Below are 13,579 nucleotides of genomic sequence, written 5' to 3'. Positions count from 1 at the left end.
TGTTTTGAAGAAAACATTATTTTCTCATTTGTGTCGCGTACGTACAAGAGACAAAAACAAACAAACACGCTATTGTGATTTAAAATCACATAATAAGTAATCAGCGAGGACATTTGCCTGATTCAATCGTCATATAAAGATAAAATATTGTCATTACCGTACATTTACATTCTCACCTAAATTGAATTAAATCAAACGCAGCTTTTTCTGCTGTGTCTGAACTGACACAGCTGTTTAAAATCTATATTATCATTTACAACAATAATGAAAAAACATATCCTACTCTACATCAGGCTCACTAGTGGGCATTTGAGGTATTGCAGGTGGGCCTTGGACTGTAAAAAATAGCTCCATTTAGCAAAGTCATGGCGACATTATATATATAGGATTGTTGACTGTTAATTGAGCAAATGTGTGGTACCTGTTGGGGGGCAGTGGCGTGACCTGTCCCAGAGGTGTGGTAGCAGGGGTGGGAGGCTTCAGATCCGCCGCCGCCTCCGCCGTAGAGTTGCTGCCGGACGACTGTGGCGTCTGAGGGCCTTGGAGGGAGCCGCCTGAATTCGCTGGGAGACACACACACACAAGCGTCCTTATTATTATTATTCTCAGGGTAAATAAACGTAACACATTCTGACCACGGGGGCCTTTTCGCCCCCCACTCCGTGTTATCGGATACGATCTTGAAGCAGCTTGGAGTTAGAGCGGCCGCAGTGGGCTTTAACGGCAGCAGGGCGCTGTATTAGGGAGATAACTCTGGGGACTTAGGGGCCAAAGCACTAAGAGTGATGCCCGACATGAGGAGTGAGAGGATGGGGAATCGAGGGACTGCTGAGGAGGAAGAGGACGCAGCATAAAAGAAGTTGCTAGGTGCTTACTAACATATATAAGTAGCATACTAGCCCTTTATTAGTAATCATTAAGCATGTATTAACACCTTATTCTACCTCTATTATGACATGAATTAAGTTTTCCTACATAAGGTGCTTAATATTTACAAATAAAGGGCTAGTATGCGACTTATATGCATGTTAGTAAGCACCTAGTTCATGGTGAATATGTGATTTCTCATTGCCCACTAAAGCTTGACGAGGGGTTCATGTGGAGGGCTGAGCTGGGGGGCACCAATGTATCTGGAGGGGGGGGGGTGTAGCGTTGATATATCCACGATAAAATCAAATCATGTGCGAGCTGATATCTTAGCCTAAAAAAAAATCCCATGAATATTGCATGAGTGAAGAGCTGTGCTGAGCACCTTGTCCTGGTGAAAATACCCCCCCTACACACACACACACACACACACACACACACACACACACACACACACACACACACACACACACACACACACACACTCAGACTCAGACTCCACTGGAGGTTAAAACTGGGTCAGTGTGCTCTCTTGTTATGACACGGCATTCCTGTGAATTCCTCAGCTCGGAAGACTCGGAAAATGACGGGAGTGCAGAGCGACAAGGAGCCACAGCCCGGGTAAAACCAAGGGATACAAATCCCCAGAAGCAGGTTTAATAATAAAAATAAATAAATAAATAAAAAAAACCATGGCGCATTCTGGCATAAGGATGACAAAGACGGAGAAAAAGAGAATATGAAAGCATCCTAATGAGCATTTTGCTAAGAAGGCTTTCTCTGGAATAGCCTCGGCGGCCTTTTCCCCCGCACAGCACGTTTCCACGGGAGAAAAAGAGAAAGACTTAAGCTTTAAAAATTCATGCTAATTCTTGAATTATTCAGGAAAAGGAAAAAAAAAACACAGGGAGAGAAAAAAGACAGACAGGGATGAGATGGTTATCCCCATGATGATGAGCAGAGAAAGGAGAGAGAGAGAGAGAGAGAGAGAGAGAGAGAGAGAGGGCAAAGAAAGGCCAGGACGCTCGAGGGATTCTTCTCTTTCCTGGGACATCCCCACGACAGTGCACACGTGGAACAGTCCAAACAATAGTGTGTGGGGGGTGTGTAGTTCCTGGAGAGCAGCAGGGGTTGAACTTAAGAGTCGTCTGAGTCACGTTTAGTTAAAAAATAATATGACAGATTATGTGAGGAAAGCGCTTCAGGAAGAGGTTTGATGTGTGTGTGTGTGTGTGTGTGTGTGTCAGTGGGTGACATAATCCAGACGGGTGGTAGGGGAGAAAGGGTAAGGAGGGGAGGGGAGGGAGGGAAAAAGTCAGTCAGCTGAACCCGTTTTGTGAATGAAAGGTGACGGCAAGGTCGAGTTTGTTTACGTTCTACATTCCAGCGCTCATTAATCACTCCCCACACACACACACACACACACACACACACACAGCCTGCTGGACACGCTCCCACAGTGACATCATTGGGCTGTCAGTCTATATATAGGCTGGCGAGGTGTCAGTAAAAGGCTGTTTGCAGCAGGAAATCATAGACAGCAGATCAACACAAGAGGGAAATGGGTGGGATTTTTCTCTGGATTGCGAAGCCTTGGTGTTGACATATTTCTGCACGTTCATTCAGTCATTCTTGAACGACAGCTTTAGAATCTAAGTGTAAAAAAGTAAAAACAAAACCTGACCTCTGTGCGCATTTTACCGCCAGACACGTTTGCTTAAAGCACAATTTGCATTACCGTAATAACGTGACGGTCGGGAAAATTGCAACCGTTTCTGAAAGCTGAGAAGTTCCACGTCAAATCCAACTTGTGGTTATTACGGTAATTTCACCAATACCTGTAGAAACGCCTGTGCATACGTTTCCTGTTTTTAGTCTGGTGTACATGTACAACTGCAGTGTTTTTTCCTCAGTAAAACCTTTTGTTTTTCTTCATTTTAAATTGTTAATACACTATTTTAACCATATTTTTGTCAATAACTGCCAGATATTGAAAGATATTCAGGATTTGTTATGGTTATAATAAGCAGCAATGTTGAGGTTTAGGTGTTAAACTTTAAAAGGAATAATTTTCTTGACGGTAAAAAAAAAAAAAAAAATATAAATATATATAAATATACTCCCTAGAAGCTGTTATTAAAAATGAAAAATGGCTCAAAAATTATGATTAATAGTAAAAGATAGTTGAGAGCAGGGCCTCAGAATGAAAACATAGGAACATGTAATGCATGATTTAACGTTGTAATCGCAGGGAAATGAAAAAAGTCAAGTCTAGAACAGTCATAATAACAGAAGCCACATTTCAAACATCAAAAATAGTACTCCATATGCAGACAAAATCATAAAAAAGACAATAAGGCTGCATTATAATGAGGTACTTCTTTGAACGCTGGCACAATAATTGTATTAATCAAATGTATTAAAGTGTTGTAATGTTGGACACACATGTGGCTACACAAACTAACACACTTCATCTGGATATGATGGTGTTTTAATATCCCTCCTCAGATCTGATCACAAACACAGTTCCACACGTGTCTCTAATGAGCAGCTGTGATCAGATCTCTCTTCTCGCGTCTGAATGCAAACACAAATAATATCCATCATTTTTCTTCAGGGTGGGACCAAAATTATGTCAATGATAAAGTCGTCTGATTCATCGTCAGCGTCTCCGTGTGCTGGCGTACGTCGATATGAGCTAGAGACGGAGAGAGTAACGTTGAACACTTCCTGTTCCTGTGATGACTTTAGTTTTAAATAATAATAATAAAAAAACATGAATAATGAATGAATAATCAAGGTTTTCTCATTCTTCTGAGAAGCTATAGTTGACGGCATATTCTGACTGATACATCCAGTGAAACTTAGGCCGCTTTTCCACGACACAGTCCCGGTCCTCCTCACCTCGCCACGGCAAGGCTAAATACACCAGACTCCTATATTAAATATTTTAATATTGAGACGTAAGACATTTCCTTTGCTAAATGTTGCAGATTAATGCATGTTTTCAGGATTTTTTTTAATTCTTTTTAACTTATCTACAGTGAACTTATCTAATGTTTTTCTCCAAAAATTGTCAAATTTTGGACGACATAGTATAGTATGACGTTTTTGTCAAATTTTGGGCCAAACAATTTTTTTTTTTTCAAAAAAAATTTCAAATTTTGGACGACATAGTATAGTATGATGTTTTTGTCAAATTTTGGACCAAACATTTTTTTTCCCAAAAAATTGTCAAATTTTGGATGACATAGTATAGTATGATGTTTTTGTCAAATTTTGGACCAAACTTTTTTTTTCCCAAAAAACTGTCAAATTTTGGATGACATAGTATAGTATGATGTTTTTGTCAAATTTTGGACCAAACTTTTTTTTTCCAAAAAAACTGTCAAATTTTGGATGACATAGTATAGTATGATGTTTTTGTCAAATTTTGGACCAAACTTTTTTTTCCAAAAAAATTGTCAAATTTTGGATGACATAGTATAGTATGATGTTTTTGTCAAATTTTGGACCAAACTTTTTTTTCCAAAAAAACTGTCAAATTTTGGATGACATAGTATAGTATGATGTTTTTGTCAAATTTTGGACCAAACTTTTTTTTTCCAAAAAAACTGTCAAATTTTGGATGACATAGTATAGTATGATGTTTTTGTCAAATTTTGGACCAAACTTTTTTTTCCAAAAAAATTGTCAAATTTTGGATGACATAGTATAGTATGATGTTTTTGTCAAATTTTGGACCAAACTTTTTTTTTCCAAAAAAACTGTCAAATTTTGGATGACATAGTATAGTATGATGTTTTTGTCAAATTTTGGACCAAACTTTTTTTTTCCCAAAAAACTGTCAAATTTTGGATGACATAGTATAGTATGATGTTTTTGTCAAATTTTGGACCAAACTTTTTTTTCCAAAAAAATTGTCAAATTTTGGATGACATAGTATAGTATGATGTTTTTGTCAAATTTTGGACCAAACTTTTTTTTTTCCAAAAAAACTGTCAAATTTTGGATGACATAGTATAGTATGATGTTTTTGTCAAATTTTGGACCAAACTTTTTTTTCCAAATAAATTGTCAAATTTTGGATGACATAGTATAGTATGATGTTTTTGTCAAATTTTGGACCAAACTTTTTTTCCAAATAAATTGTCAAATTTTGGATGACATAGTATAGTATGATGTTTTTGTCAAATTTTGGACCAAACTTTTTTTTCCAAATAAATTGTCAAATTTTGGATGACATAGTATAGTATGATGTTTTTGTCAAATTTTGGACCAAACTTTTTTTCCAAATAAATTGTCAAATTTTGGATGACATAGTATAGTATGATGTTTTTGTCAAATTTTGGACCAAACTTTTTTTTTCCAAAAAAACTGTCAAATTTTGGATGACATAGTATAGTATGATGTTTTTGTCAAATTTTGGACCAAACTTTTTTTTCGAAAAAAATTGTCAAATTTTGTATGACATAGTATAGTATGATGTTTTTGTCAAATTTTGTACCAAACTTTTTTTTTTCCAAAAAAACTGTCAAATTTTGGACGACATAGTATAGTATGATGTTTTTGTCAAATTTTGGGCGGAATTTTTTCTCTCAAAAAAACAAAACAAGATACAAGACTAAGCATTACATTTAAAAAAATCTATTAAAACCAGTATGTTAAGGAAATACAATGAAATGCTATTATAAAACTAAATATTCACTTGTTTTATTTTGTGTAAATTTATTGTAGTCATTTTGCTGTATATACTATGTCAACTGATTAATTGGGGTAAATAAAAGGAGCAGAGTAAATAAGATTATTCTTCTTTTGGCTCCTTTTCATTCAAGACTTGGACAAGTTTGTTTATATTGAACTGTTTTTTGAAAGTTCCCTTTAAATTGGCCGTGTTTAGTTCTTCTAATAGAAGAAGAATAGTCTTATAGGAAACAAAACAACACCGGTGCTGTCACGAGGATCACACATAGACAAAAGACAGCACAAATACGCAGGAGGGGATATTATAGATGAGAGGAGGCTGAATTTTGAATTATAACGTGTTATGAGTAAAGAGAGGACATGCATTCATATATATGTGTCCTATAAGTGTATATACTGTATATATGTGTGTGTGTGTATGCAAATAAAGGCTGATGCTCTTTTCCACCCACCAGGAAAAGCAATCTACAGTGTCTCAGACAGGTGAAGTGCTCTGCTGTTCTATTTAAAAGCCAGGGTCACGTTTCTCATCTCCGCCGCAAATTAGAGACGTGACCTTACTGCTCTGTCGTGCTCCGACTCTTTCTCTCTCTCTCCTGACACTCACATCATAATTGTGCACAGTGACGCACACAGTGCGAAAAGGCAACACACACACAAACAAATATTACTCGACCTGTCAAGTGGCGTAATCAAATAAAGGCCAGTCCTGGGTTTGAGGAGTCCTGGCATTAAAGGACGAATCGTCGCCGTGCGAGTTTGAAGTTGTGTTTATGTGTTAAGTAAATGAATGAATGACAAAACTACACAAAACTAAACAGTTGAAAGGTTCAAATTCAGCCTAAAAACACACACACAATCCAGTCCCATTGAACTGGGTGAACTTTCACACAGATGGGTGGATTAAAAACAATAATCCACATATTAGAGCGAATACAATATGCTTTAATTTACTCCACCTGACCTTTAAACACATGCCAATTTTAACCCTTCAACACCTAAAGGCCACATTATACTTCTCCGAATGCGTAACCACGGAGACCCCTCGAGCTTTCATAGTTCTCCGTCATGGTGCAGGATACGCACTGCAATTTCCCGCGTGATCTGTAGGGGTCGCTACGCAAGGTTGTTGTGCTTCTGGCTACAGTGAGCAATGGCGTCCGAGAGAGAAAGACTGTTGTTGTCGTTGCAGCTGAATAAAATTGAAACAGTGGCCGTTTCTCACTTTTCTGTGTCCCGGAACACAGTTTTAAGATCATTTGAGGCGAGAAATTCACAATTTAGAGTCTAAACATGTGCTGTGTGTATTAAGATATGACGTTATTGACGATATTGGCAGCGACGTTGTCGCCGGTGATCAGCTCCGCCTATGTGCAGTGGCCGGCACAGTGCAGCGTTATCTCGGCCTGTCCTGAGGACCAATCGCAGCTCTTGCCGTCTCCGTTGTCGGTGAACTTATAACTGTGACTTATCTCCAAATTTCACAAATTCAATCCGATTTTAAACGTTTTGAGTACTTTCGAGGCAAAAATAAAAAAAAAAGAGACAGAAGACGCTCTTTATTACACTTTCTTATAGCCTCTGTATATACTGTACGTTTAAACATAGTAATGGAAGAAAGCAGCCCAAATGCTCTGCGATCTAAGGTTAAATTTGAAATTTGAACAGTATAAAATGCTGATTGGCCGGATTCCTGAAAGAGCACGAGTGGAATTACCGTAATAACCACATAATACACAAACGTGTATTGTTTTAATCATCTGCAAACGTAAAATCAGCCCTGAAAATGCACTCTTAAGCACCATACAGGAAGTTCAGGGGGGTGGACATGGTTACCTCATGTAAATGTGATTATAAGACTTTTAGTTTGATTTGGCACATGTTGCCTGACTCCTCTAATGTGCACGGCACCTAACACAACATGACCATGTGTTCCTGCTAAATTAACCTGAAAGATAATGAGCGTCAGAAATCATCTGCAGCAGTTTGTTTGGACTCTTTTTAAAGACGGCAACTTTGGCTGACGCCTAAAAAAAAACCTACACTTGGGAACCGTTTTAATTGATATTTTCCAAGCACGTCTTGCAGCTTTATATTTAATAATACTTTGGTTCTTTTTTTCCTTTGGCAGTTCGCAGTGATCCAAGATGCCAGAGCAACAGCTACACAGAGGGATGGAGTGTTTTAACGCAGCTGCAAAGACAGCAAAAGTCCAGTAAATCTTATGAATCCAAAGCATTGTACTGTATGATCTTATCTGATATATGGGAGTGTTTTTTTTAATAATTAAAACAAACTTTCTGGTTTTCCAGCTTCTTAAATGTGAATGTTTTCTGTTGGCACGAGTGTATCCTACAACCCCAGGATATGCGATGTTTATCTGTGTCACTACTGTATCTGGCATTTATCTATAGCCCAACATCAAATTTGTGTTTGGTCGATTATTTCTTTGTTCTCACAACGCTTCTTGGCAATAAGTCCTATACTGTTGGAAAGCCACTTTATTTCCCCTTTATAAAGTATAAAATGCCACATTTGTGGTTTGTGCCCATGAAAAAACGTCTCTGCCAACGTTGCGTCTTGTTTGGTGTCGTTTATTGGAACCGGACGACTGAAGTCTGAAGAAACAGGGACATGTTGACAATGTGTTTGTTGAACAAACAGGAAGAACCATAACACAGCCACAACAGCCTGGTTCTGCCTGGCACACGGTCGGCGTAGTGGTTAGCGCTCTTGCCTTGGCAGCAAGAAAAACCCGGGTTCGAGATCCAGTCGGAAGAAGGGATTTACCCTGCATAACACCGATGTCAGGGCCCCCCACGACCCTCATGTGCAGGATAAAGCGGTAGAAAATCAGCACATACAGCACGGCTACACAGCTAATATAACCAGTTAGTTAAATTACGACGAGTCTTAGACGAGCACTGATTATTCTCTGCGCTCACATTTAGCTCACTTCCTGTTGACGCAGAGACACCTACTGGTGTAATTAAATACTGCCCTCGAGTCGAGTCTCCAGTCTTTTGAGGTCAAGTCTCTGCTCCGTGTCAGCCTTGAGTTCTCATCACTGCTGCAAAGCCTCTATTGTGCTGCCGTTGTTGTGCCAACATTGTCATGAATGCAGATTGTTGTTCCTCCGAGGGTTCCCCCGCACCCCCCCACCCCCCCACCGACACCTGTAGTTCGATCATCAGCACCTGTTGTTTGGCTGCTGACAGATGGAAACCATCGCGACTAAAAAAAACCCAGTGAAGCACTCTCTGTTATCAGAACTTACCAGGTGACGGCGGCTGGATCTTGACCTGCTTCCTGTTTTCCCCTCCAGCCACGCTGCTGCTGCCGCTGCTGCTGCTGCTGCTGTCTGCCGGCGGCTCCTCTCCGCGCTCCATCTTGCACTCGTAGGCAAACAGATACTGGATGTACTGCTTCTTCAGGGAGCTGGCGGAGCTGCTCGACGTGCCGACGTTCAGGTTGGTGGACAGCTCGCGCCACTTCTTGTTTTTGTTCACCTGAGAGATGAATGAGTGACATACAAAGACAACTTCTTTACGCCCATGTCCTCAATTTGTAGGGTTATTTTCTTGTCATTATTGGACTTTATATACTACCGTTCAAAAGTTGAAAAATGAATATAACATTAAATGAACACTCTATACATTGTTAATGTGGTAAACGACTATTCTAGCTGCAAACGTCTGGTTTTTAATGGAATATGTACATAGGTGTATAGAGGCCCATTTCCAGTGTTCTAATGGTACATTGTGTTTGCTAATGGCGTTAGAAGGCTATTGGATGATTAGAAAACCTGTGCAATGATGTTAGCACAGCTGAAAACAGTTTTTAAAAATCCTTATTTCTAATCTTGTCATTGTCTTGACTATATTTTCTATTCATTTTGCAACTCTTTTGATGAATAAAAGTGTGACTTTTAATGGAAAAATACTGTATAGGTTACCATGGCGAGGCCTCCAATCTCACGAACAAACATGTAGAGCTTCCACAGATCGAGCGGCTTCTTGCCCACGGTGGGCAGCTGGGCGACAGGTGTGCCTCGCTCTTCCATGAAGGTCAGGTAACGCTCCACCCAGCTCCGCCTCTCCGGCTCGGCGCCCAGCTCGTAAAGGCGTGCGATTCGCTCGCCGCTGAGAGAGGAGGGGTTAGGGATGGTTTTCTGCCGACGGACGGAAAGGAAAAAAAATCGGAAGGTGAGAAAAAAACTATATAATACTGTCACAATAACAGTACAATGTGAGCAGAGCAGTGATTTAACGCTGATTTATACACTCGAGATGCAAAAGGACTTGAGCAAACACAGTGAACACGAATTTACACGCACTAAATGAATGCATTTTTTAGAGGGTCTATTCTCAAAAGTCTGTTGATCAGTTCATTTTTCTTTGCTGTTTTTCTCACAACAACAACAAACCGTTCTCCCCACGAGGATCATTAAAGTTTCATCTCAAATTTACATGTTCTGAATGACCGAGCAAACAAAAAAAACCCACTCCTTTCCTTTAGAACATTTTCTTCAGGCCGTTTTAATTCCAAAGTACCGTTCATATCCTTTCACGCTCACATCGGTGGACAGAGATTAATCCCACACAGCAACGTCTGGCTCAGGTCCAGGTTTGGAAAGAATTTTGTGGTCAAAGAATTTGTTTTTCCAGCTCGTAAAAAATTGCACAATAATACTTTTGTGACACACAAGTTCTTCATGAAGAGGAATTTTGTTGTTGCTATTTTTATTCTGCCTCTGTTTGGTCTGTCAAGCAATACTATCAGACCTTTATTAGTGCATTGTTGCTGTAGCCTCTGTTAACCACTTCCTGAGATCTAAACGCTGCTATAGTGGGAAAATCCAAAGAGAGTCATAGGGAGCACTGCGTGAACTTATTATACGTTTATATTAGTGCTGTCAAACGTTAACGCGTCAACGGCGTTTTAACGACACGCGTGACTTCATGTTTACTGTGACTCCGGATTGTTAAAATGAGTCTCTAATGCAGGGTTGTCCAAACTTGTTCTAACAAGGGCCAAATTTGATCATGTAAAGATTTCTGGGGACCAATAGTAGTCTTTTTAACAGCCAAATTTACACACAAAGGCCATGTTTTATAATAATTTTATTGTCCTTGATAATAAGGTAACAGGAAATGACATGCCATTGAGGCCGATTTTCTGCCCCAGTCCCTCCTGGGCCATAAATAATACAGTATAGAACTGAAGCTGCGGGCCGTACAAAATCTGACTGAGGGCCGTGATTGGCCCCCGGGCCGGACTTTGGACATGCCTGCTCTAATGTAACACTAAACTTTAAAAATAGAGGCACACATACACAGTACACAGGTACGCTGGTTATTTGTAGTGCTGCTCTTTTCTTTTAATAAACAGATCGCTCCAGTTTTCGACTGTAGGCACGCTAACGGCGCTAAAAGGAGCTAATGCAGCTAACGGAGCTAAGTGGTAAACGGTGCCTGGACTCTGGTGTCGCGGCACGTAAACATGACGTCATGCGCGTCTTTTTCGTTGCGTTAACGCACGTTAACCTATTGCACAGCACAAGTTTATATTCAAAAGTTAGCATTTAAGAAAAGCTGTGTGGTGAATAATACTGTAATTTGTTTGCGAGTGTGTTCTTACGGGGCTGGCGGGCGTCTTAAGCGGCCACGGGGGGCTGCTGATGCTGTCGCTGTCGTCTCCGTGATAGGACGACAGGCTGGCCGGGCTGGGTGAGAGCGGCGAGGGCACGGGCAGGGCACCGCCCGGCGTGGTGGGCTGCGACGCGCACTGTTGCGAGCCACTGCTGCTGTTGTTGTTGCTGTTGTTGCTGTAGCCGTCCTGTTGCTGCTAAAGAGAAAGAGAGACGAGGATTTTTAATTATCTTTGGCTAAATACATCCATCACTGTTGTGCTCCTTCACCCACCTCCCCGGAATGGAACGCTCTAACACCGAGGTCACGTAAAAGGTTACAGCTGACAGCACTCGAAATAAATGAATAACGCATCATTTATATTTCTTAAAATGAAAAATTGGGATCCGTAATCGGCAGGAATGCTGGGAAAATAGTGAACTGGCGAGTTTCCTCCACACTGCTCTCCATCTTCAGCTCGCCTTATCAGATGAGCGCAGACAGACACAGACTCGTTTCATATGCATCACATGACCCCGAGGCGATCTCCGCATCTCTGAATCTCTCTGCCAATGTTGACACGTGTTTTATTGCATTTATTGTCTGTGACCCTGTGACCCTCTTTTAGAATCTTTCCATTTTTAGGTTTCTTTGCAGCATAGGAGGAGTCTGTGTCTGCATATTCTTATTTAACAGCTCGAGACTCTGCTGAAGCGTGCTCCAGGTTAAGGGGGCAGAGTCGGAAAAATGCCTTTTTTGCCAAGTCCTGGGAAGCTATGAGTGACCTGAGTATGTAACATGTAGGAGGATAAATATGTGGGCAACAAGGCCTAGGATGGATTGGTAAATGACAAGGATGACCTACAGAACTGTAATGAATCTTAGCGACCCATGATAGACAGCATCCGACAAGAGGAGAGAGGTTGAGAGATGATGTCTACGTTTCCTAGCATTAAAAAACACATTCAACGCGGGGTTTAAAAGAAAGGATTTCATCAACTGCGATGCCAATTTTTATTTATAAGAGGTCAAAAGCTGAATAGGGCTATTCTGACCTGTATGTACATTAGATCACTTTATTTACCTTATGCTGAGAGGTATGCAATTTTATGATTAATAATGGCAAAAACGGCACCATTAAATACATTTTATACCCTTATATTTTCACCTCAACAGCTGGTAGGAGTTATAATAATGGACATGTATCCTCATGGCTGTACCAATATTTCTTCTACTACTTATAATTGTCATGTTTCATCATTCATTGTATATACACTCTTAGAAATAAGGGTTCCAAAAGGGTTCTTCTACAAGGGCTGAGGTTCTACCTGGAACCATTTGCTTCTGAAAAACCCTTTCCTGAAGAAAGGGTTTTTCAAGGGTTCTTGGTAACACTAATGGTTCCAGTAAGAACCATTTTGATCCAGAGAACTCTTTAAAACCCCTTTCCTGAATAATGGGTTCTTGGTGGAACCCTCCAAAAGGGTTTCAGGTGGAACCTTATAAAAAAAGTTCTCCCTGGAGCCAAAAAAGGGTTCTCCTATGAGGACAAGCCGAAGAACCTTATATGGTTCTACTTAGCACTCTTATTTCTAAGAGTGTAACAGATGTCTGCTTCTATTGCATTTCCAGCTATACTGCCCTTATTGTGTGTCATTTTAGTACTTTCACTATTTATCTATTTCTAACCCTGCATTTGTGCAGAAACGTGTTTTTCTGACTGTACATATGACAATAAACTCTTCCAATCTTCAATCTCGTATACTCAAGAACATACATTGGAGTAAACCTCACATTTTTATGCTGTGTGCGAGACACTAAAACAGATTAAAACGTCATTTTAGCATAACTTAACTTATTCATACATACTGGTATTAGTAATCAAATAAGAAGCCCAGTTAGAGAGGAATGACAATATTTAAGATTCATGCAGATGCATCAATTTATGGTCGTCTGCATGGATTTTTGATGTAATTTACACTTAAAAATCAGTCCGACTTGTGTCTGCAAGAGTGCAGTGTATATACGAGTGTGTGTGTGTGTGTCATGAGAGAGAGAGACTCAGACAGCTTGACAAGAGCTTCTGGTCTGTGTACAGAATGCTCATGTCAGCAAAACCTTATCTTTCCCCTCCCTCCCTCTCCCTTTCCCTATCTTGCTCTCTTTCTCATTCTCCTTTCTTGCTCTCTCTCTCTCTCAGCAGACAGATCATCTCTTTTGGGAGCACTGGAGGTCTTTCTGGCTGCTCAGTCTGCCTTAAATAATTCAAAAGGCACTACTACCCTAATCAGCAAAAGAAAAGACAGGGATTTGGAGTGAAACGACGTGTAGTGGATGTGATGGAAGTGTAAGTGTGTGTGTGTGTGTGCGCGCGCGTG

At 40.2% G+C, this 13,579-nt stretch overlaps 1 protein-coding gene across 1 annotated transcript in view; it reads right to left on the bottom strand.

Annotated features, from left to right (window-relative positions):
• The window catches only part of LOC310942139 (AT-rich interactive domain-containing protein 1B-like), a gene marked incomplete at both ends in the record, with an annotated part of 189,328 nt that overhangs the window by 5,855 nt on the left and 169,894 nt on the right, over window positions 1–13,579 (bottom strand). Inside the window, 4 exons of the mRNA XM_083907446.1 lie at window positions 422–563; window positions 8,849–9,080; window positions 9,527–9,742; window positions 11,212–11,415. Coding sequence (XP_083763572.1) covers window positions 422–563; window positions 8,849–9,080; window positions 9,527–9,742; window positions 11,212–11,415 — 794 coding nt within the window. The remainder of the gene's footprint in view (window positions 1–421; window positions 564–8,848; window positions 9,081–9,526; window positions 9,743–11,211; window positions 11,416–13,579) is intronic.

This window comes from Microchirus variegatus (assembly GCF_963457635.1).
Source record: "Microchirus variegatus genome assembly, chromosome: 21".
Lineage (NCBI taxonomy): Eukaryota > Metazoa > Chordata > Actinopteri > Pleuronectiformes > Soleidae > Microchirus > Microchirus variegatus.
The sequence above is the reverse complement of the archived record's forward strand: the minus strand, read 5'-3'. Positions and strand labels throughout refer to the sequence as shown.